Raw genomic sequence first — 24,877 nt, 5'->3', positions numbered from 1 at the left:
CAAATAAAGACTAACACTTGGACAACATTTTCAGCAGTAAAAATAAATATTAGTCAATGCACCTTGAGAATGCTTTGCTTTATTCATTCATTTGATAACCAATAAAAAGTTAGGAGCTTCATGCCTCACCTCACCTTCTACCCCAGCTTCCACTCAGCTGTCCCAGCTTGACAGTTTGGAATTTTCCAAGCAGTTTAACATCGCAAAGCAATTGAGGTCAGTCCTTACATGAGAAACAAATAAAGGAATCTTCTGTAGGACACTGAAAACCCTGCCATACCACTGCCTATACATATCCCAAACCTGCAGTACACCCTTATGCTGGAAATCACATCTCCTTTTACCATTCATACATCACAAGCTGAAGTATACACCAGAAGTATAACCCATGTATCACTAGCTATGTGAAAAAGATAAAGTTGTATTGATTCTCAGCACTGAATACTAAACCAGGATTATGGGTGGAAGCAATACTACATTGTCAGATTTATTTATTCTTAATGAAACATCTGAAGCATCAGCATAGGGTTCTGTAACAGGAACACAGAAAAGCCATACCTTAATCGAACAAAGTTGTTTTTCCACATTTTACAAGTTTTTACAATTATCTGTAGACTTAAAATATTTTGCACATAACCAGTTAAGAATAAGTTGCTCTTTTACTATAGGTCGTATCATGAGATGCATGTATATGGACAGTTATGCATTCACCCAATAACTGCCTATATCACAGGTGAAGGAAATCATGCAACATGACCTGACCAATATTGTACAGTAAGTTAGTAAAATACACAAAATTTCTCACTCAAGGCTACCAAAATTTTTATTCAAAAATTAAAATACTAACAGGGATAAGGAACTTCTTGATTTCTTCCAATGCATGTCCCATTCTGGCATATGCTTCTGCTGGTGGTGCAAATACTTCAATTAAAACGTGTAGGTCATCATTTAGGTGGAAGTACTTTGCCTCTCCACTTTTTCTCAACTCTTCCTCCTAGGAGATGAGAAAAAAGTTGGGTTTTTTCCATCTTATTTTAAACATATTATAGAGCTGAAATTGTGTCAGAGGCATTTGTACATACTGTTTACTCATGGTCAGATGCAGCAACTAAAAAAAATGTATAATTACTTTTCTGATACACTTCAATCATGTTGCTAAAATAACAGAATAGTATCAGTTTGCTTATCAACATTAAATGATCAGTAACACACAAAATAGGACCCATCAGCTTCTGTTCACATGAGGAAACTAGCACAGGGGAGAGTGTTCCCAGGAGTTTTCCCCAAGTGCACCAGTTTCATATAGAAGACACTGAGAACCATAAGTTAACTTGAAGCCTCTTCTCAAAAGTAGTCTTTAGAAATAGGTTTGATCTAATATTCTGGAAGAGCAAGATTCTTTTACCAATATTATTTTGATCTTAGTGTTACTGCACTGCTCAGATACCTCTGTTTTCCTATTCTCACCAAGATTTCTACCCGACAAGTACATCCTTCACAGAACTGCGCTACGTGGACATGAGAGTAACAGCATGAGACAAAGGAGGAGGACATTAGAGGAAAGAGCTCACTAGCTATTTCAGAAGAGATTTTCTTTTATTCATCCACTTCAATATGACTGAGAAACTATGATTTCAATGTAGTGGAGCAGAGCTCAGTTCTCAAATACTTGCATTCACATGCAAAATGTTCACAGACCTAAAGGACATCATTCATTAGTGTCAGATAGGTTGCCCTCCTCCCATGTGTGTGACAGGTGCACTCCAAAGAGACTAAACATCATTAAAAATTTCATTGCATCACCAGATAACATTGTATCAAATTCTTAGCAGTTCTGCTATCTGAAAACAAAAGCCCTAAGAATTCTCCCCTGCTGCTTAGTGTATGTAGCAAGAACCAGGTAAGTACTTCATCCTTTAGGTGACTAAAATTATAGTTTAACAGTTGAAATCTCCCCCCATGCACATCCCTTAATTATGGGTTGAGGTTTATAAGTAACAATCCTTTTCTGCTTCTCATAAATAACATTTTTGTCATCATACTTCACATTTAACTATATGGATGTTTAAAAAAATAAAACAATCTAGTTAGCTGTTAGAGCATTCACAGCAAAAGTATTAGAGGCCAGAGTCAGCAGGATTAGACTTTGTCAGCAAAATCATTCCTTGTCAATACAAGTAACAGATCTTGGAAACTGGAAGTAAATATAAACATTACAGCTCTTAAACATTTTAGTTTTAATAGGAACTGTTTCTCACAACTACTTTAAGACGAACTTATCTATATGAACTATTATCTAGCACTGGAAGCTAGATGTTTTCATCAGTGGAGTTCCCCATATACATTTTCTTTGGCTTTTTAGTACATACATTCTGTCAAGCACTCCCCATCCCTCTTTTAAAGGGAAGAAAACACTGTGCATTTAGATATGCAGAGAACTGAGAATTAAGAAAATCCATTTCTGTGGTTATCAATCAACTTGCCTGGTAATAGCAACAAACAATAGAAAAGTCACAATTTCATCTGCAATCCCTGGTGAAAGGGTTTCAATCAGGAATCTGAACAAATTATGTAAGAAATTTCAATGCAGGTTGTTCTAAAATCTTGCCCATAAGCAAGCTTTTTAAGTAACTTTATCCTTTTATCTTGCTTCACTTGCGAAGTTCACTTTATTATTTTTTTTTAATGCTGTAACATGATTTGGCAACACACTACTCTCCACAACTAACACCACACAAATTAGTTCACTCACTGGCCTACACATCCCAACCTTGGGCATACATGAAGCATTTCAGGTGTTTTTTATTCCCCATGATGACCAAGACAAAAGCCACAGCTTGCTCTCATTCCAGTATCCCTCACTGACAATATTTTTAGCTCCCACAAAATCCCCTGCCTTCCATTACCTGATGGCACATACATTGCCTAGGCTTGCCCAGTGCATGTGGATGCTGCCAGGCTGGCCAAAACAAAGAACATTGTTTTTCCTCACTGTAAGGGAGATCTGAGAGCTGCTGAAAGGATGAAAGCAAACCAGATGTGGAACAAGTGAGCTGAAAGACAGCAATGTCACCACCCCACCTTTTTTCCCGAAAAAAAACCCCAACAACTAAATCCACAACCCCTCCCCTCAAAAAAAAAAGAAAAATGAATAAACCCCTGTCCTTTAAGTTTCCATCTTCTTGCACAAAAGTTATCACACTGAACTATTCATGGTTTGGACAATCTGATTTAACTTTGTGTTTTCCGTACAGACACATCACTACAGTACGGGGCTCTGGAGGCCTTACAGGAACGCTTACCCTGTTTGCTTTGTACCACGTGCTGTTGTAGTTCATCCCTTCATGGTCCAGAACAAAGCACAGCACCAGCACGGCTTACAATGCACAGCGGCACAAGGCACCTGGCAACATGCCTAAGACAGTCAATACACACTTTGCTGTGTGTTCCATTGTACCTATAGAACCTTCTGCTTTTCATCCTACTTGTCAAGCCATCAGGAACCAGATACAAGCCCTAGAAGTCTACTACTTTAAATCAGAAGTTGCATAGCAGTATTTATTAACATATGCTCACAGTACTGTCCATTTTCACCTTCACTACATCTTTGATTTAGGTTTTAGATTTCTTTAGGTACTACCTGATACCTATTTTTAATGGTATCTTAAATTTGGCTTCTGTCAGATTTTATAAACCATTCAGAATATTTGAGTTGTTGAAAGGCCTGTACTAGTGTCAAAGTATTGGTAACACATGAATAACCAATTAGTATGGAAGGCTTTAAGTTATTTCTTCAGATTTACAATATAAAAGCAACCTTTTCATGGAATAAAGAAATTCTGAAGCAGGTCCTTTTTATTTTTTCACTTGCCTATAGACACATGAAAGCCTGAGTAATCTAGCAGAAGGTATCTCAGTACCGACTAGTGAGAAGTCAGCAATAAAGTGACAGCACAGAGAATTACTGAATTTAGATACTATATATCACAAGTAGATACATTAAATGGTCCTCCAGGTGTTGACAAGAGATGGAAATAAAAGCCTAGACTGATTCTGGAACTCAGTTGAAGGAATAAGGAACAAAGATACAGAACAAAAGACTTTCCTGAATGTGCTCTTAAACCAAAATGTCTTATTAGGAAGCAGAGTGGACACCCTAAAAAGCCAATTACAAGTCAAGAGCTAGAGAAATACTGTTGCCCAAAATGAATTTAAAGTCAGACTGGTTTATCTGTATCTCTCATACTGGTTTATCCAAATCTTTCCTTAAAGAACTTGCACAAAATAATGGTGATCTTTGCTGCATGTTCTTAACCTTTCGCACTAATTAGCTTTCTCCCAAAAGCCTTTGAAGTTCTCACAAAAGTTCAAAAAATTTGAAGAAAAAAGTATTTAGAAATTTAGTTGAGAAATCTGTGAAGCTTACTTCCACTGTTTCTCGGAAGAGGTAATCATCATTATTCACTTAAAACTGGTGATATAGCAGGTATATGAACATGTTAAGTGTTTAGGAATACCTGACAACCTGATCCGAAGCCTCCAACAACTGGTACATCCCAGAACCTGTGATGACCATCACTAAGCAGCTATACAGCATATGCAGTCTCACTTCCAGTGACAGCAAAGGTGCTGCAATGAACTTGTTAAAGAGACAACAGATCAGATCCTCATCTGTTTTGCGGGGCAAATCTGGCTTCAGTGTAAAGAGTACTAATTTATCAGCTGAAGTTTTTTATCTGTGACAATGTAATTCCAAAGATTTTGCTGTCTAACAAAAATTCTAACCACAACAGTGCTTTGAAACTGAAAATAGGGTTTTTCCCAGAATTTTTTTATTTTTAAATGACAGTTTGTGCCATTGAACATTGTCTTATAATAACGATGCACTTCTGAAAACAAGGTTTGCTCCAATTTTCTGTTCACCAGGAGCAAACAATATTGTTCAGGAGATTTCACTTTCATCTGACCCTTATATAAATCAAAACCTCAATGAGAATTAGAAGAAAATCCTACATAGTGGCAATTACACTTTTTAATCAATTTCTCCTGTCCTCTAAGATGAAAAATAGCAGGCTAGGAACTTGTGGATTTTCTGTTTGGTCAGAGAGTGCGTTAGGAAACAGGGAGAAGCAGCTATGCTGGAGAGACTGCGTGGTAGAGCAGGAGCCACATGTATCTCCCATGTGTGTCTCTAGGCTGGCTCATTGCCTTGGTTCACCATTTACCTTCTCCAGACCAGTGCTCTGAGCACTGCCAAGGCAGCACTGAAATTGCCTGTTTTGGCACCTGATTATTTGCAACCAGAAAAATTAGTGTACACTATTTACCTATTATTCTCCTATAAGAGCAACTCAGGTTTCTCTGCAGATTTGAAATGTATCAAACAGGGCAAAAGTAGGGCCTGTAGCAACAGGACAAGGGCTAATGGTTTTAAACTAAGAGGGTAGGCTCAGGCTAGGAGTAAGGAAGAAATTTTTTACAGTGAGGGTGGTGAAACATCAGAACAGGTTGCCCAGAGACATGGCAAAAGCCCCATTCCTAGAAACATTTAAGGTCAGGCTGGACCAGGTTTTGAGCAACCTGATCTAGTTGAAAATGTCCCTGCTCACTGCTGAGGGGGGTTAGACTAGATGACCTTTAAAAGGTCCCTTCCAACCCAAACCATTCTATGATTCTAAGAGTGATGTACTTCATTACTTGTCAATACCACACTAAAGACTCAACTAGATTTTCCAAGTAATGCAAAAACTGTTCATGTGTGAGAGCTTGCCAGCCTTTCTGAGCAGAAGTTTGCTGACACCATGTAATTCAGTCCTGGGCTTCTTTTCAGCAAAGACCACTTCTTTCTCATAGAACAAAACTGTATAATTAAGGTTAAATAAGGTTCTCTTATTTGCTAGTTGTCTAGACAAGTTTAATGCAGTGGTTTCAAAATGCTGAACAAGAATGTACGAAGATCAAGGCAAAAATTTAGTTATGTTAGTGAAAGAGGTACGGTTGAAACAACTAGTACACAGATAATCTACGTGAATCCAGAAAAAAATAATCTTAAATTCTTATTGGTTAAGTTCTCCACATACAGAGTGTCTCTGGCTTGCTGAGCCATGTCCCCAGAGAACTAGGCATGAGTGCAAATTCATTTAGGATCCCTGTGCGGCAAGAGTACTTTCTTGCACATATCCTGTAGGTTCAATTGAGTACTCAAACCAGTGTCATTGATTTACTTTGCTTTAGTTCTGAATGATGCTTTCTGAAGGACTAGTCCAAATAGGTACGCAGAAGCTATTCCAGCTGTATTGTTCCAAAGTATCCAACTGGTTCCTCTGCACTGTCCCTTTCAAAAATACAAGCAGACCCACAATGACAGGAATCTTACTGTTTCTGAACTCAGAATTAATCATATTTAAGTTCTCTGCAAAAAATAGCTTAAACTCACAACTTTATTGACCACAAAAAAAAATTTAAGCAGTTTCAGCTAGCATCTCAATCAAGAAAAGTCAAATAAAAATGTGCTAAAAATATACACAGTTTAGGAAATTCAGTAGCCAACCCTCTAAGTCACTCTTCCATATGCATGCCTATCAGTCTTTATAGTGCACAGTATTTTTTAAGTTTCAGATTATTGCATAACCACAGGAATATTTCACCACAGGCCTATAAAACATGGTATGCTACAGGCAAGAAATAGTTCAGTGTTTTAACTTGCATCACTAGGAATGCTCCAATTAATGCAGCTTACCAGACAGGTGATACCTCCTCACTGATATACACTTATCTGCTACAAATATTGCTAGAGATCTAGGTCAGTAAAGAGTGACACTGATTATTAGTACCCCTATCAAGCTAAAGGTTTCTCTTCGGCTGTCTACTTCAGTTCTTGTAATGGATATGTCCACTCTTAACTAAATACTTCCGATAGAAACAACTGCAATTTGTCAATTGCTTAAGTTGCACAAGTCATCTTCAGAGCTGTGACTTTTCTGGGTGTATTTTATCTCCTAGACAGATAAAAACAGATGATGAAGTGTTATTAAATTTACATGTTTGGTGTAAATTTTTTTTTCCTGTCAAAAAGTTTGTTTGGATCTATCTAGAACTCAGGTTCCTTCAAAAGTGAGGACACTGCCATGCGCACTTGGGCATTACTCAAGCTGTACAAGACCAATCTAGAACATGCTACTGGTAATGCCCCACTTAAGTCCCCAGGATCACAGTTTGGGTGCTACACAAAATATGGGTGGTATGTCAGTATGGCCGAGTCAATCATTTTACCTCATAAATAGTGGACAGCCCAGAGCTTGTTGAGCTCTCCTGCATGGCAGTGGGCTGCACACCAAGATCTCCCCTTGAGCAGGGACATCTCTCAAGGTCACTCATTAAGGTTGAGAGATTCCTTGCCACAACAGGTTCTCGGTAAGTGATTAACAGCATGCTAAACTTTGAAATCCTAGCTAAGTGGTATAAAGGATTGATTGCGCATATATAATTCTTTAGCTAGAAACTGTTGACCAAGTCTGAGAAGTCTGGATCCAGGTGCAGCTAAACTCCCCCCTGAGGAGTTGAGAAGGCAAGGGGGTCCTTTCTGAACCTCCCCCATGACTCAACAGGAGGATCGTCTTTACAGTTTTATCTGACCCTGTCCTCTGTGCAGTAAACAATCCAGTGGACCTTGCCACTGAAGCTTGTGTTGCTTTCACACTGTTGCATTCACTATCAAACTTGGTTAAATCTGTTCTACACCAATAAACATATTGCTGCTTCTCTTACCAGTGAAATGCATTACTCCATTTTGCGATTATGTACAGCTCATGGTAGCCTCAAAACACTCACTAAAAACAGAGACCTTAGAGAAAACAGACTATCTGAATCTAGCTAATGAGAGGCTAACCTATGCTTTTTATTTGCTGCAATTTTTATCACAGTGTTTGTTCACCTCCCCAGAAATATTAGATAAGTTATGAATTTCAGGTATCAAACACTCCACTAACATACTCAGGGCTTACCTTTGTCTTGTCCCTCATAGAACCCTTTCCCAAAATAGACATTTTTGTCAGTGTTTCTTCCTGTAAGCGCTTTAGAGAATTGCCACGTGGACCCAAAAGTTTTCCCACAAAGTTGAACTGTAAGAAAACAAAAAGCCATTAAGCTCAGTGGATTTTTAAGCATAAGTACGCAAAATGGAGTATTTTGCTGAAACAATTTTGTTCTGGGTGCAAACAAGTATTAGATCATAAACTACACAGTCATTAAGTACAACTCTGTAGGACAGTAACAGCATGTTAGCGGCTCCACCAGATGTCAACAGAAACAAGTATCTGAACTCAAAGAAATCAAATAGTATGAAGAGAACTTTGTGTTTATCCCATTCAACATTGAGAACAGATGTGCTCAAACTGCAATTCAGGTTTTCAACAATTGTTACCAGGTACATGACCATAAAAAAGCTGGCAATCTCACAGATACAAAAAGCTATGAAGAATAGAGATAACAAAGCTCTGAAGAAAAGTAGTATCTTAATTGCCTTGTCCTCCCTTGGAGATTTATCAAGTAACAGAAACAAGCACAGAATTAAATCCGGAGAACATAAGCATAAAAATCCAGTCCCAAACCAGAACTGCTATCTTGTCAACTGCCACTCATACCCCATTATCACTGAAGTTTACCAAAGCCAGTGGTGTTCATACCCATGGCATTACACCATTAAGGTAACTAGGGAGAAGAAAGTGGTGAGCCACAAAAACAAAGACAAAGAAACCCCAACTGTTTCTGTTCATACAAAACATCAGAACATACAGCTGGGTCTCTTTCTGCCCAGAAGGTGCTTCAGAGGGAAAGCAGGCTAAAGAAAACAGGTATCAAAAAATCCATTCATTAAAAAAACACAGAAAGGGAGAGTCTTCCTATTGTCATGTCAAGGACACAAAACTGGACGTAGTAGAACGAGCAGGTGTGAAAGTTCTCATGAGCACTGCTCCATAGGGCACATATTCCCAGTCACATACACCAGGAGAAAAGTTGTGTACATTCAGCAGTTCTCTTCTGTTATTGCTGCACTGCATTTTGGAAGGTATATAAAATTTGAAGGCTAGCTAGATAAGGATTCACCTAGTATGCAGAGAACTATTTTAGTTGGGGGAAAAAAAAAATCACAAAAAAAGATGATAATCATGAACTATACTTGGATGTTGGTCTGGAATGCTGTAAACACTTGCTGAATGTAGTAATTTATTCCTGTATTGGATTTACACAGCAAAGTTTTCATAAACACTTGCTGAATGTAGTAATTTATTCCTGTATTGGATTTACACAGCAAAGTTTTCGTAGCAGGAGGCTGCAGTGGTGACTTCTGTGAGAAGATGCCAGAAGCTGTCCCCATGTTGGATAGAGTCAGCTCCAAGACAGACCCACCATTGCCCAAAGCTTGGCCCATCAGCTACATAGCACCTATGTGATAACGTATTTAAGAAAGGGTAAAACCACTGCAAAGCTGAGACAAATGAGAATGTGAGCACAACAACTCTGCAGACACCAAGGTCAGTGAAGAAGGAGGGGGAGAAGGCGCTCCAGGCACCTGAAGACCATGGTGAGGCAGGCTGTGCCCCTGCAGCCCATGGAGAACCACAGTGGAGCAGATATCCACCCTGCCACCCATGGAAGACCCTACACTGGAGCAGGTGGATGTACCCAAGGAAGCTGCAGCCCATGGAGAGCTCATGCCAGAGCAAAGTTTCTGGCAGGTCCTGTGACACCATGGGGGACCCACACCAGAGAAGTCTGTTCTACAGGGTAGAGTTCTTCAAGAAGGGACCCCCATTAGAGCAGTTTGTGAACAACTGTATCCTGTGGGAGGAACCCCAGGATGGATCATGGGAAGAACCTGAGGAGGGCAGAGCAGAGAGTGTCATGAGCTGACCAGAACCCCCAATTCCCTATCCCTCCATGCCACTTGGGAAGGTGGTAGAAGAATGAGAAGTGAATTTCGGTCAAGAAAGAACAGGGGGGTGTAGGAAAGGCAGTTTTAGTTTTGTTCTACTTCTCACTATCCTTCTGTTACAATTAATAGGCAATAAAATCATCTTCCCCAAGTCAGGTCTGTTTTAGCCATGACTAATTTGTGAACCATCTCCCTATCCTCATCTCAAGACACTGATTTTTTCATCCTGCTTTCCCCCCTCATCCGCCTATTGAGGGGGGAAGTGATCAAGCAGCTTGGTGAGCACCTGCCAGCCAAAGGTCATCCCACCATAATTCCTGTCAAAACACTGCAATAGAGATTATTTATCAACAAGCAACTATTCAGGAATATTTACTATCCCAAATGCAAATCCGTAAAACTGGGTTATTCACAGTGTTGGAATCTATAGTGCCACAACCATGTTAACATAACAATAGTTCTAGGCACAAGTAAAATATAGTCACAGAATCGCAGAATGGTTTGGGTTGGAAGGGACCTTAAAGACCATCTAGTTCCCACCCCCCTGCCATGGGCAGGGACATCTTCCACCAGACCAGGCTGCTCCCAGCCTTGTCCAGCCTGGCCTTGAGCACTGCCAGGGATGGGGCACCCACAGCTGCTCTGGGCAGCCTGGGCTAGTGTCTTACCACCCTCATAGTGAAGAATTTCTTCCACTTATAGACATGTATGTATATATTCACACACACATATATATTCTTCCTAATATATACAGTGATGCTATAGAGCAAACAGGCTTAAAGTACTTGTTTCATAATTTTTGGGCCACAAACACTTTGTAAGCTCTTTGACTGTTCTTCTACTACTGTTTCACTAAAGGGCCAAGATGGGCTTCTTTGATCTTCCTGTTCCTCTGGAGGAATCTGAAAACACTTAACAATGGGGTAGCTGCAGCTCAAAATCTTTTTTTGCTACACTGGAAGTGCTGATGGAAAACAGGCCCAGCTGCAGTCCCCCTACCACATAGAAAGCCTACAGCTCCAGTTCACCTGCTTCAGCTTTAACCAAAAGGCAATGCAAGCATTAGGCCTACTAAATATGAAAATACAGTTTTATTACCCTTAGTACTTGCAATTTCAATTCCCAATGTAGGCCTGAGTTAGAACCAAGATACAATTGAACAAATTGCTTATGGATGACTGTAGCCCACAGAAGCTTTTAAGGCCTTGCATGAACTAGTCTTTTCTGAAATTATCAGGCCAAATCTCAAGAAATCCTCAGGCAATTTCTTTATATATACATTCTTTTTTCTAGGTATATTCCTTTTTTTTCTTATAGGACCTAAGACACAGTGAAGGAGACCATTCATCAGAAATAGGTTGCCCAACAGAACTGTAGAAATCTCCCTTGCTGAGAATATTTGGGACTCAGGGTTGCTGATGGGCCCTTGTGTGATCTAATTTACAGTCATGATTTCAACAGAAGCTTGGACCAGATGTTCTCTAGAGTCCCTTCCAACTTGAACTTCTGATTTTATTATTTCTGGAGGTATAACTGCAAGGAAAGCAAACAAATTGAAACAATTCATAACAAGTCCAAACTTCGAGAATTCAGTAACTCCTCGTCAACAGTCTCCTTAAATAAAGGATCATTACCTAGGGAGTTCATAGTTAAGCTCAAATGAAAGCTTTCATAGTGGAATACCACACCAATTTTTCAAGTATTACTTAAGATTACTTATGTTTACTTTAAAATAGCCTTGTAAGTTAAGAATTAAAATAAACACTGCATACTTTAAAATGAGAGGTTTTCCATTTACAGTAATGTATGCTGAAATTATTTCAGAATGTTGAGTACCTGCAGTATGATACAGTCTAGATTTCTAACAGTAATCTTAGTTAAAATATTCAGATGAAATTTTACTCAATTTTTGACTGCAATTTAGGAGTAGGCAAGCATGTATTTAACTATGTGATGCATAGCTCTGAATATCATTTCCTAACTGGAACAAACAACTACCTGACAATTAAAATACAAACTACTAGTCATAACAAATGGAAGTGCATAGCTGCAAAAGTGAAATCCACTTTGCATGTAATCAAAGTAAGAGGTTTCCGTGCTCAAAGACGACTCAGGTGTTCCAAAACACATTTGTTTATTCCAGCTGTATTGCTTATTTTAATTAATAGTTTAAATGTTGTGCATATCTAAAACTTGACCTACAAAACTAATACCACCAAAAGTTGTCATCTTTTCAAAATCGAAAAATCTCTAGCATTGAAGCCAAGACATTATGGTAGCTATACAAGTAGCTGCACAGATGACATGTTCTAGACAACACATTTAATGAACATGAAAATGTATTAGCTGTATCCTGAGATCCACTGAACCATTCTTTCCTGTGCACCGAGGCTCCAAATATTAGATTTGACAAGTCTGAAGCACGAGAACCCTTGCTGCAAGTCTGAAATTCTGCTGATTTGAAAACACAGTACCTCTAGATGTAGCTTAAAAACACAATGAACACTGAAGGTTACTAAAAAATTGCTTACAATGCAGTCCCAAAGCCTTTTTGTTCCCACATAACAAAGCTGAAAAGCTTTGGAACATTTCAGTTGATTATTCTATAAATAAAACCCATTTATGATATTGAATTAATCTTTCAGTAGAAAACATTTACTTTGAACAGGTACCGAATTTTGCTTGAACTATTTGTTTATCTCCATTTTACATCAAATTGTAAGCTTCTGATCAGCAAAGGTTTGTTTAGAAATATTTCATAGACATACAGGAACACCTAAAAAAAGGTATCAGCCACTAAGTTACTATCATTGATTGTAACACTATCCCCTGTGATCAAGGAGTGGAAGGACTCAAACCTAAAGGTACAAAACTACCACCCATAAGACAAATTTTCATTACAAAATTAACAAATCCAGCCTATCTGCTGGTGAAACAGAAGCAAATAAGCCTGATAGCTCATGTACAGGTTTCATGGGTGCTCCCCATGCTTCACATTCACAGTTTATTTGCCCAAGAACACAAGAACAAAATACAAATTCAGGCCTAGTAGCCAACTCAAGCTTATTAACGATCTCTGAATTAAGAGGCACTGGATAGTAACAAAGACATCTGAACAGCTCAATACCAACCATTTCAGTCCCATTCACTAGCCTGGCTCAGAGACACAGCAGACTCTCCTCTTCGCTTGCCCTTCTCTCACCCTTCTCCCTAGTACCACATAATCATATCCAAATTGCTGTAAATACCCAAAACCATCCTCAAGTTCACTAGTTTCAGCTTAACCGTGCCTTAAAGCAGTCATCCTGCTTTCCAGCACAAGCTGGTCTGGAAGCTGTTGCCATAGCCAGAGTTCAGCTACCCTGCAGAACCATGAAGAGCCAGCCATGAACATTATTCTACACTGGACAAATCACTACATTACATCAAGAGCTGCCTCTACATTAAGACAGCTTCTGATGTCTTAGATAAGAATCAGGATACTATGGATGACAGTATATAAAATGGAGGATAAAGCCCCCAACTTAAAGTTACTCCTAGACCACCTCTGAAGGATGCACCAAATATGGTACCTCAAACAAAATTACAGCAAAACATTTAAGGCAGCTTTGCAAAGACAGTATCAAGATTCAAATTAACAGACCTGGGAGGAGACAACTGGAGAAGATGGGGAAAATTTTTACCTCAGCAACAGTTTGAGCCAAATAACACTCCAGTAGTAATGAATGGTACCCTCTGCAGTCCTACATCATATTGAAGTAACACCAGATACACTTTAGTTTGAGCAGAAGGATGCAAGATTTAAGAGGTGCTCTTTCCTAAAACTGGTCACTGAAAGCGCATCCTCCTTTATCTACACCACCGACTTACTGTACAGGTAAAGATACACCACAAAGTGCTGCAGTGCCTTCCCAAACTCCTCAGATATGGGATTCTATCCCTTGGCCATGGTGCCCACTAGCCCACAAATACTGGTTGACTACACTGAAAGCATCTATTTGTTTCCTTTTTACAGATACCTAAAGTACTGTGTAACTAAAAAAATCTCCATCTGAAAACAAAATTTTTAATAGAAAAAACCTATCCTAATAGAAACAGAAAAAATAACCAATAATCATGTTTTTGCTTGAAAACTGTTTCCTCTCTAAATATTCACAAATCCTTATTTTAAGAAGCATTTTTGCAGATATAGTACAATGGAGATTATGGACATCACTGCTTAACACCCATTTCTTCAGAATCCCCAAATCAGAATATGACTTTTAACAGTTAAGAGTTTTATTTCCTTACCAGGTTGCTGCTTGAAACTAGTCCCTGAAAACAGTCCTGGAGAAAACACAGCTACAAAGAGTATACAAGTGAGACATTCTCTTCATAAGGATTAGATCTACTATATGAATTTCAGCAAAAAAGGAATTAATGCCAATGCTACAGCATTTTTAAATGTATATATTACAGGAAGGGGGATATAATACAAAAAGTAATCCTTGTTCATCCTCACCAAGAAAAGTCTGCTGCAAATGGCTCATCCAGCTTAAAATACTTACTGGAAGTATAAAGGTTTGACCAAATGCTTTCCTGTAAAGCTCTAAGCAAGCCATTGTCATTAAAGCCATAGAAAGCTTCCTTGGCATATTAGTTTTCTGCAGTAGCTGCTCTGTGATACAGTCACTAGAAAATATAAAAATAGATACAGAGCACTTCCCCTTACAATGACCTGAAACCATGAAAACCTCCAAGATTTTTCTTCATCATAAAGAAAATGTTCCTATAGAAAGGTAAATACTTCAGGCATCTATGCTGTACCACAAACTATGCTCTCCTTCATACAATGCAGTAATAGGTCTTTAAACATTTATTCACAACAGAAAGCTTAGTCAATTACTTTGAAGTCACCAAAAAGTTATCCCTGGTATTACATTTAATGCTTGCTCTTCCATGTCACTTATGGTTATACAACCACATTTTCTCATTTCTACTCTTAAGAAATCCTTAGAACTAAGCTACTATCAAAAATTGTTTTCTAACTAGATATGTTATTAAAAAGTTAATCTCTCCATGACTTTACATAACAACTGCAGATATACTGTACATGACAAATTTAAAAATAAATATTTTCACTTTAAACATTGAGCTAAATTACTTAAATGTTGATACCAGTTCCATAAGTCATTAACTTTTGAGAATATATATTTATGTACATACCACTGAATATATATTTATATATATACCACTTCAGGGAACACAGAGATCATTTCTCAGTGGCTTCTAAGATGTACACAGTATTTAAATGTATATCTGTGAACAACTTAAAATGGTAGCCTGTCACAAAACGGAAATTGTTTCCATATTTTTGATCCATCTCATGGAAAACCATCATCCCATTTATCATCCATAGAAGTTATTTTTTTTCTCCCAATTCATAAGACAAGTTCCCTAAATGTCAAAGCAAAATCAGATTTCTGAGAATAAACTACTTCACAATGCATATTCATTAAGTGCGTGGGAAGGAGATAACACCCTCCTGCCTCATTTGTACGTATCTAGGAAAACACCTTTCACACATGCTGGCATTTCATAGCAGCGTCAGGATAGATCTGAAGAATCCCTTCACCAAGACAGCCACATCATGACCTTCCACAGCCAGCTCACTACTTCTGCTAAAGTTTGTAGATTTTCAAGCATGAAATGCAACAGAAGTACAGGTTTAAGGGTCATATTTTCACGCTTGACCTAGAGTCAGTCGAGGTATTCAGCTGATCAAATAGCAAGTCACCCTGAATTCCATTGCCTAAACTGACGAGATCTCATTCCACTAACTACAGTTTAGACGTCAACACCCATGTGGACTCCTACCTACAGGCAACTTGATTTAGAACTGAATCCTACCTCAGAAAGTCGGCCCTTTTCCTATAAGCTTGCATAAAATCCCTAACCTTTCAAATCCTTGCTTGTAGCACATCCCAGTTACAAGACTACAGACAGCATTACCAAAGCATATTCAAGCCCCACCTAAATACCTCAGATTAATTTCTGCATCACAGCAATTCAGGCTTTTCAGAGGAATCTGTAGAGCTGGACCAACCTGAAAAATTCATAACAAGATCATATACAATCAGATTTTGAACCTGCAATCTATAGAAAAAGTTTCTGTGGGGTTTTCTTTTACCAAGACTATGTCACCGTATCAAAACATTAATTTACTGTTTTTTCATGTGTACTGGAATCTAAAGAACAAATGAAGAAATTCATTGAAATGTACAACCAGCCTCAAGGAGAAACTGAACATAACTTCTGGGATTATCTTAAATTATTTCACAAAGCACACGGAATAACCAAGACAGCCTGAATTTTATCACCTTCTACCAAGGTTCAGATGTAAAAAAAACCACAATCAACATTTAGGCCAACTAGCTCTAGCATGAGATACTAGGTCTGTTAACACTGCCAAGGTTTGAGCAGGACAAAAGGTCCCAGCTAAAGGATATAAATATATAGCACCACAGGAGGCAAGTTAAGCATATGACCACAGACAAAACTTTCTGTGCAGTAAGCAGAAGACCAGAAACTCCCAAGGTTTTTCGCAGGGAGAGCAAAGATGCCCATAAAATTGAAATACCTACTTTTGAATCTGAGGTCTACCAGATTCTTTTCCAATAGAAACCCAGCTGCTCCGAACTTCAGTTGCATAGCTTTCTGCTGCAGTTAACCTGTCACCTTCCAGGGCTGTCAGACCTAACGAGGCTGTATTTGAACAGGACCCAGCTACGAGCCCATGAGAATGTGTCTGTCAGGACAGGTAATGTGAGCAGGCATCACCCAGTGCCAGGCTGATCAGATCAGAGCTAGGACTGCCTGACCCATGCTGAGGCTATTATTTATTCAAGGAGTCACTGTTAGAAGTTTGAAAGAGGAAAGGGGCAATGAAATACTTAAAGGAACTGTACTTAACCCCATGTCAGGTTGGGTAGGCTGCCTGAATGGGGGTAGTGCACTGGTGGGCTGACTTGGTCCAGAGACCTCATTTATCACCGAAATAATTATGATTGATATTTCATTAATCCTATCTACCTGAACAGCAGAGGCATCTTTGCTTGCCAGAGCCATCACTGGCAAATTTAAACAAAGGAAAAGTTTCTGCTAGCAAATTCACTTACATTTGTAGTTAGTTTCATTTTCAGAAATTAAATCCTGTTAAGGATTTAATAACTTTAGTAACTTGCTTTTTTGATCCTGTTTAAAAGCAGGATCATTTATTTGGGGAAGAACTATTCTATTCATAAAGTTGAAACAAACTTAGTTTTTCCTAACCACTTTCTGGATAACCAAGTATGCCAGATTCAACCCAAACTGGTACCCCAATACTAGTTTCACAGATTTAGCAGTTGTAGAGACTTGGTCAGATTCAGACAGCAGATTCTCCTTTCATTAACACCAAAAAGACTACAACTCTTGAAAGACTGGAGGTATCTTTTTGTTCAGGATCTTACATAATACCCAACAGCACTAGCGTGGACTGCAGGCATACAGAAACAGATGCCAGCTTGCTAGGAAAACTGCTCTGAATTCAATATTCACATGCAGAAGAGCTTTTTGCACAGATTTCATCTGTATTTAAGTCTTAAGTTTCATTCTTCTGAAGGATTTGTTACCAATCCTGATCAGTAGGAAGGAGAAAATTGCTCATAAATGAGAACTTAATCTTTTAACCATTTTTCTGAGGAACTATCACTTGGCACCTTCCACAAATTACACATTTGCACTAATACTAATACCTTTTGTACACAAAATGGTCTAGGAAACTGCACAAGTGCACAGAAAAGAACCACAGAGGCATAAAGCATTTATGTGCATTATCATTTCAGGTTTTATAAACACCACATAAGCAGAAAGTATTAAATTCTACAGAACTGAATATACAATGCGTGCACTCTTAGTTACAGCTCAGTGAAACCAAGATGACTGGAATAATTCCCTATCTACCCCAAAAGACAAATTATTCCTAATTTCTGAGCCCTCCTCTGAACACATCTAACAGGATGAGGAACAGTCTTTAGAGCAAAAGCTAGGATGCAAAAATTAGGATGTTCCCCTGTGTACAGGCATTCAAAACTCAAGTCACTCACTGCAGACTACAGTACACGAGGATAAGGCTCTCAGTTTGCTATGTTGAAGCTGTATCACTTCATATAATGTGTTTAAGTTCATTAGATCTCAGAAATAAAACCACAAGCATGGTTCTAGTAAACAAGTTATACTAAACTGCAGTGACTGCTGGTGGTTTAGGGTGGGTGTTTTTCAGAAATGAAGAGTACCTGTCATAAGTCTGAATTCATATTCACCTCCCAGACTACTCCTATACAGTGAGAAATTTTAATTCCTTTTGACTACACAAAATCTTTAGTAATTAAGTTTTAACATAAATATCCATTTGTATGTAATAAAATGGAAATGCCTAAAAAAACTGAGCCCCTGTATCCTGGGGTAAAATATTCTTAAATAAAAATACTTAAGGTTTTATTCACTGTGGCACAGAGGAGATGTTTGAGTAGCAACACCAGTATTCTGTGGAGAAAGTCATAGTGGAAACACAGGAACTCACATGGCATGTCTATCCTGCACAGCAGTTTTACTCTGTGCTCCATGGATCCTGGTGGTCTAGACAGAGATGGATAGGATTATAAAGCTCTAGCTAGATATAAATTCTGGTTTCTTTCTATAGCACATACCAGGCTTTATTCTAACTCAGACAATCAAAAATTGTCTCCATGCACCAGAACTACTAAGCACACGGCAGAGCATGCCTGCCCATTCAAAAATGGCAAGGGCTTTCCTACTACCTATGCTAAATAAGAATTGTACTGTTTAGTCCTTTAAAGGAAGTTGACAGTACATAGAGAAGCAGAAGCATTTCTCAAATAGCAGTTTCCCCTTTTAATACCCATTTTGTCTTTCTTCACCTTGAGCTCAAGTACGTACATCTCAATACTCAATCCTGATTACAAACAGTGACCATCTAAGTTTCCCCTTCCTTTACCTTCCCATCTTTATGTTTCTGCATATTGCTCTTCCCAGTCATAAAGATGACTTCACTAAGCGTTCCAAAGAGGTGCCCACATAAATGGTATGCAGTTTCAAATTCACTGAAGCAATATTTCATAAGACTTTGAACAGCAGTAAAGCAATCCCTGAAAGTTACCCAGTACAGTCTTATGAGAAACACTGACGGTGTGGGAAAAAGTATTTAGAAAGTCTTCCTAAACAAGTGGTGGAAGGAATGAAGGAAAAACTTTCCTCCACGAGGAGGAGCAGAAGCAGTCTTGACATTTCTAGTAGGAAGAAAAAGCCATTTCAAACAAGTAAAAAATGCTAATCTGATTTTCATAACACTAAGCTTAAAATTTTAAACGGGACCAAAAGAATAAAATTCCACAGCTTATTGGATGTTGAATAAATGCTTCCAGGCAGCAATATTTTTAGTGCAGGCTAATACTTGGCAGTAAAGAAATGTTAAAAATTCATGGTTGTGAAAGTTGTTATTAAAACAGTCCCTACTCCTCCAGAACAGACTGCATGATTTAGTAGCGTAGATACAACTAATTCAAGACTAACAATGGCTGAAACTTAAGATGAGAAGAAAAAAATTACACAGCAAGTTCCTTAATGGTGCATTTTAAGCCACACTACCTACAATAAGAAAGTTTCAAAGCCTGGCATCAGAATCAACTTAAATATATTTCATTCCTTTTGATATTCTGAAAAGGAGGATCCTACTATCCTGAAAATATGATTCATTTATCATTTGTTCTCAGCATACTGTTTTATGTGATTGACACCACTTCCCTGCACATTCACTCCAAGAACCATTCCTACCTTAGAACTTCTATAGAAGAGACTGCAGAACAGCATCAGTAGACTTAATAGTTTAAACTGTGGGGTTTTTTTAACTGTTACATTTAAGATATTAGTGGAATATCTTTTGTAAGCACTCAGACTTATCAAATAGGAAAACTGGGCTTACCTTAGGGAATTGTTTTACTGGAATCAAAACTTTTTGTCCCAACTTCATATTTTTATTGATGACTACATCAATATACTTTTCTTCTTCCTTTCCTTCCCCTTTTTGGAATTTTTCAATTTCTGTTAAAGGAAAAAAGTTAGTTATTTTCTTAGTTGAATACAACAATCTAAAGGCTGAGAATCTTCGAAGTCAGTATATATTAAAAACTTCAGAACCACTGTATGGCATAATACATATGGTATATTGTGTAAATACATATAATTGGTTATATAGGTCAACAGGGTAAACCATGTTTTGCTTTTCCAGGCTTTTTTAATAGTCATGTTCATATCAGTACCTTGAATTACCATTGCAAGCATTTTTAATGCTAACTTTTAACTTAACACTTAAGATACATTTATGTTTTATATGGCTTAAGCAGTAGAAACTATTCTTAGATACCATTATTTAAAATTCAAAAACTTGCAACAGTTTAATACTTGACTTTTATTCCTCTACACTATAAACCAAGTATAGACTTTTAATGGTGGTTGTCTACAGTACACTGATGAGTAAGCATCAAATCAATGTTTGAAAGTTTCAGGAATGTAACTGAAGCACATAGATCAAACCCAAAAATCTGAGATTAGTGTTACACCGATGACAACATAATTAGGAATTATTTAGAAGTTCCAGATGAGGCTGCATGACTACTTATTCCAGAGATTCTTGATTATAATTCTTTCCAACTACTGACTCTCCAGTGTGCTAATGAAAAATAGCAGATTTCATTTCTTTGGTGGGGAAACATGGGGAGCACATATGGAATCTAAAAATGAAGCAGTGCTTGAAGTCTTTGCTGGTTGGGTCCAGCATGCTGTGGGGGTTGCAGGGTTAAATATGTCAGCACAGGACCACCAGGATCCAATCCATTTCAGAAGTGCAACAGAAGCTCTTCTACAGACATCTAGCATTTGTCCTCCACAATTGCCTTCAAATATCTTGTTAGTTTTTAACAAGAAACACCCTTCTACTCAGCCAGTAGAAGTTAATGACTACAAGACCTTGGAAGTTTCTTTAGTGAGAATTTAATCTTACACGAAAAGGAGACAGTAACAAAAACTTTTTAATGCCAGGAAACTGATCAGAAATATAGATGGATAAAGCATCCTTTAGGTACACTGTAAAAGGTAATTTAGTTTGAAATGTCCAATGAAAAAACAGTAGTAGTATAGCAACATATTTCTTACTACTGAAAAAATCCATGCATCATTAGTAGCTTTGTTTAATGCATACCAGTCCATTCCCATTTACTACAACAGCAATGAAGATGCTAACACCTTTGCCAACGACTGAAATGCCTGTCTTCCATGCAGGTTTCCACCTCGCTAGCACAGAATGAAAAAAACCCAACACTAATTTGAATAAATGAATTGTGACTGAAGAACTAAAAGCCAAACTAGCCTTCAGACTAGCTGAAGGCTTCGTGAAAGAAAAGCCTTCCCCAGCTACACTTTCAAGTCTTCTTGATAAATCTCTAAAAAGTTTTATTTGTATGGATTCTAGTACTGTAAACATTCCGGAGAAGCCCTGTTAAAGCAACCTTACTCTGGAGTGTCCTTTATGTTGCAGCACACTCAGAAAAAACTCCAAACCCCTCAGCCCACAGGCTGACAACAGCTGAGAAGCATATTTTAACAACTGAATCCAGGTAAGAATGGAATTCACATGTTCTTTGCAGATGCCACTTTATGGACTAGAGAATGATGGGCAATTAAATAGAAGTGAAATGACATGAAAATTAATTTCTGGATCACATTAAGACCAAAATTTTATAGGGGCATGACATTCTTACTGCGAAAGCAGGTGACTGGTATTTTTAGAAATCAAAGTTTCTGAATATCACATTCAGATGTAAGAGTGTAGTACTATCATTAGCACTCAAATACAGATAAACTACTTTTAACACCTCAGCTTCCTGATATAACAAGGGCAGTTATGATAAACCTCTGATTTCGCTTGGAAAACAAGACTAGATACCTAGAGGTTTGTATGTTTTACAAGTGGAAAGCGGAATCATGACACTGACTCCTAATGCTGCTGTTTGCATATGCTACTAACAGCATAAATATTCAAAGCTCAAAACTGATCAAAAGTATGCTGTTATTTAGCAAGATTTTATACCAGCAAGTACTGAATATTAAAATTGTTATAAAAATACACCCTTTTTTTACGAGTGAAGCAAATGCAGTTACAACAAAAATTTGACTTTAAATGTTAGTAGAATTTGTTCAGAAAATTCAGAAAAGCAGAGTTAACTCCATTCAACATTAAAAATTAAGGCACTGCGCTGTAGTATTTTGGAACAAATCAGTGCAGAGACTCCTAGTAGTTAGACAAAAGATCTTTAGGAATTTTCAGTAGTTACAATCACTGTTACAGCAGACTTTCCTTAAGTAGTCTAAACTTAAAAAGTTCTGACATCAAAGCCCACCACGTTTTTAAGAACTACTGAAGCAAAAGATTTGGTTTCTCCTGTTGAGTTGTACGCTATTGTATGTACCTACATAGTATGGCATATACTGCAATCCCCCTGCCTACCTGAACATTTAATTTCATAAAAACTGTATTTCCAGAAGTAGTAAGGAATTTTACTTAAAGCGAGGGCTTTTTCAGGAACATTCAGATGTCTCAGACTTGCCAATGTTAACAAGTATTTGGAGAATTAAGAGTAGAGTTCTAACTTCAGTAACATTCCACAGATGAGCCAGCTGCATAAATTCATTAAAAGATCAATACACTGTTATTTGACTTTCCTAAATATTTTAGCTTATGTTATTTCAATTTAGTATTTGAAGGACCTGACTGCAACAACTTTATTAATGCTAGACAGACTCATAATTCTGTAGTACTTTGATTTAGTTAATACAAAAAATTTTAAAATATCATAGAAATATCCTCCTTCTAATAATCACTCAACTTGAAGTAGCAGAATTATTAAAAGAAATACATTCATTACAGTGGAGATCAGTTTTCCTACCCCAAATAGGAAAATACTTTTTTATTGATCATTATCAGAAAAACTATTTATTTATTCTTTAACTGTCACTGTTTAATCAGCTTGCCATTTGCTTGAAGAAGCTACTGAAACTCAGAAGAGGCTGTTGATCAACTCAAAGTAGAATGGATCACCATTTTCTCTGTTTTAAAGTCAAATGACTTGTTTTTCCTCTAATAAAAACAGCCACAGCCCATTGCCATAGCACTACAAAATATAATAAAATAAATTCTTCCTATTATGATCCTAAGTAAAACAAACTGACTTAAGATTTCATGCATATTCACCAGTATCATATACTTTTATTTTGAATTAAAGTCAAGGCCACAGAATTACTGAAAATTTATCCTATTTTGAGACTACGTTTTATCTCAGATTTTTCTTGTCCTTTCTTTACATTCAAATCCAAGATGTACATGAAATAATGTCAAGCATTAGACTTTTTCCACATCTGCACAGTTCATTCAATATTATCACTCACATACATCAATCTTTAGATAATTAGGGAAAAATCATGCCAGATCACACAGGAAATCCAATCAGATTTTCAAGGTCAAATGGATAGCAAGATTTGCCTCTTCCTAATCCTCAGATTACATTCTGTACTGCTTAGCTACATGAAGCAATGACATTTTGTAGATCACAAATAGTAAATAAACATGTGATTAAAGCTTCCCATAATACTAGAGATTAAAATCCCATGTTCTCAGACGAAGATGCAGCTAATGCAACAGTCCAGGAATTTAACTGGATGGAGTAATAACAGCATGGATTTTTTCCCTTTACGTTTAATCACGGCAGAGCGATCTAAGCAATGATTACTCCTCAGCTAACTCACCAAATAATGTTGCTAGATACATCAGATAATGACAAAGTTGAATTGTTTCACATTAATCTTCAAGCAGAATTAATCTTCCTGTGGCATAACTACAAGTCAGGATCACTCTCTGCTAAGCCAATACAATACTTACGTTTAATGCAGAACAAAGTGATGCTCTGCATTTGTCTGTAGTAAATAAATATAATCAACGTACAATCAAATGTCAAATTCAAAGTAAAGAGAAACGTTTATTGAATTTTTCCTTAATACCATTTTTCCAAAACACATGATCAGGAGGAACAGGAACCAGGTAAATTTGTCTGCAAATTCTTAAGAAACATTCCGCTAATATTCCTTAGATGCAGAAGTTTTATCAGACATCCTATTAAATCTACATCGTTTCATACTGTTATGGATGGAGTGATGCCCTTCACTGGTAAGGGAGAAGTAGCAATATTTTTATTGGTATAAAACAGATTTAACAAAGTTTGATACTGAATGCAACAGTGGATGAACAACGTTCAGTGGCAAGGTCCACTTGAGTGGGTACTGCACAGAGGACAGGGTCAGACAAAACTGTCAGGGGGACCCTCCCGGTGAGTCATGAGGTTCAGAAAGGACCCCCTTGCCTTCTCAACTCCTTCTCAGGGGGGAGTTTAGCTGCGCCTGGATCCAGACTTATCTCAGACTTGGTCAACAGTTTCTAGCTAAAAGACTACATATGCGCAATCAATCCTTTATACCACTTAGCTAGGATTTCAAAGTTTAGCATGCTGTTAATCACTTACCGAGAACCTGTTGTGGCAAGGAATCTCTCAACCTTGAGGAGTGGCCTTGAGAGGCATCCCTACTCAAGGGGAGATCCTGCTGTGCAGGAGAGCTCAATGGGCCCTGGGCTGTCCACTATTTATGGAGTAAGATAATTGACTCATATTCGCACACTGACTACAGAAGTTAGTTTCCTTCACCACTTGAGTGGGACCTTGACCAGCACTGTTAAGTGGGCATGTTGTTCACAGTAGCCCTTGGCTATTGTGTCATTATGTCCCTCCCCCAGTACAGCCA

At 37.8% G+C, this 24,877-nt stretch overlaps 1 protein-coding gene across 4 annotated transcripts in view; it reads right to left on the bottom strand.

Annotated features, from left to right (window-relative positions):
• Nucleotides 1–24,877, bottom strand: part of KHDRBS3 (KH RNA binding domain containing, signal transduction associated 3) — a 95,269-nt gene that overhangs the window by 49,942 nt on the left and 20,450 nt on the right. For all 4 annotated transcript variants that reach the window (XR_008820740.1, XM_056331594.1, XM_056331595.1 and 1 more), the window contains exons 2-4: nucleotides 19,956–20,074; nucleotides 8,004–8,120; nucleotides 848–994 (exon numbers count right to left, since the gene is read on the bottom strand). Coding sequence is in view for 3 of the 4 variants with exons in the window: in XM_056331594.1 (XP_056187569.1) it covers nucleotides 848–994; nucleotides 8,004–8,120; nucleotides 19,956–20,074 (383 nt within the window). In the remaining variant the exon portion in view is untranslated. The remainder of the gene's footprint in view (nucleotides 1–847; nucleotides 995–8,003; nucleotides 8,121–19,955; nucleotides 20,075–24,877) is intronic.

This window comes from Falco biarmicus, chromosome 3 (assembly GCF_023638135.1).
Source record: "Falco biarmicus isolate bFalBia1 chromosome 3, bFalBia1.pri, whole genome shotgun sequence".
Taxonomy (NCBI): Eukaryota; Metazoa; Chordata; class Aves; order Falconiformes; family Falconidae; genus Falco; species Falco biarmicus.
Note: the sequence above shows the minus strand (reverse complement) of the source record. Positions and strands in the feature narration are given on the sequence as shown.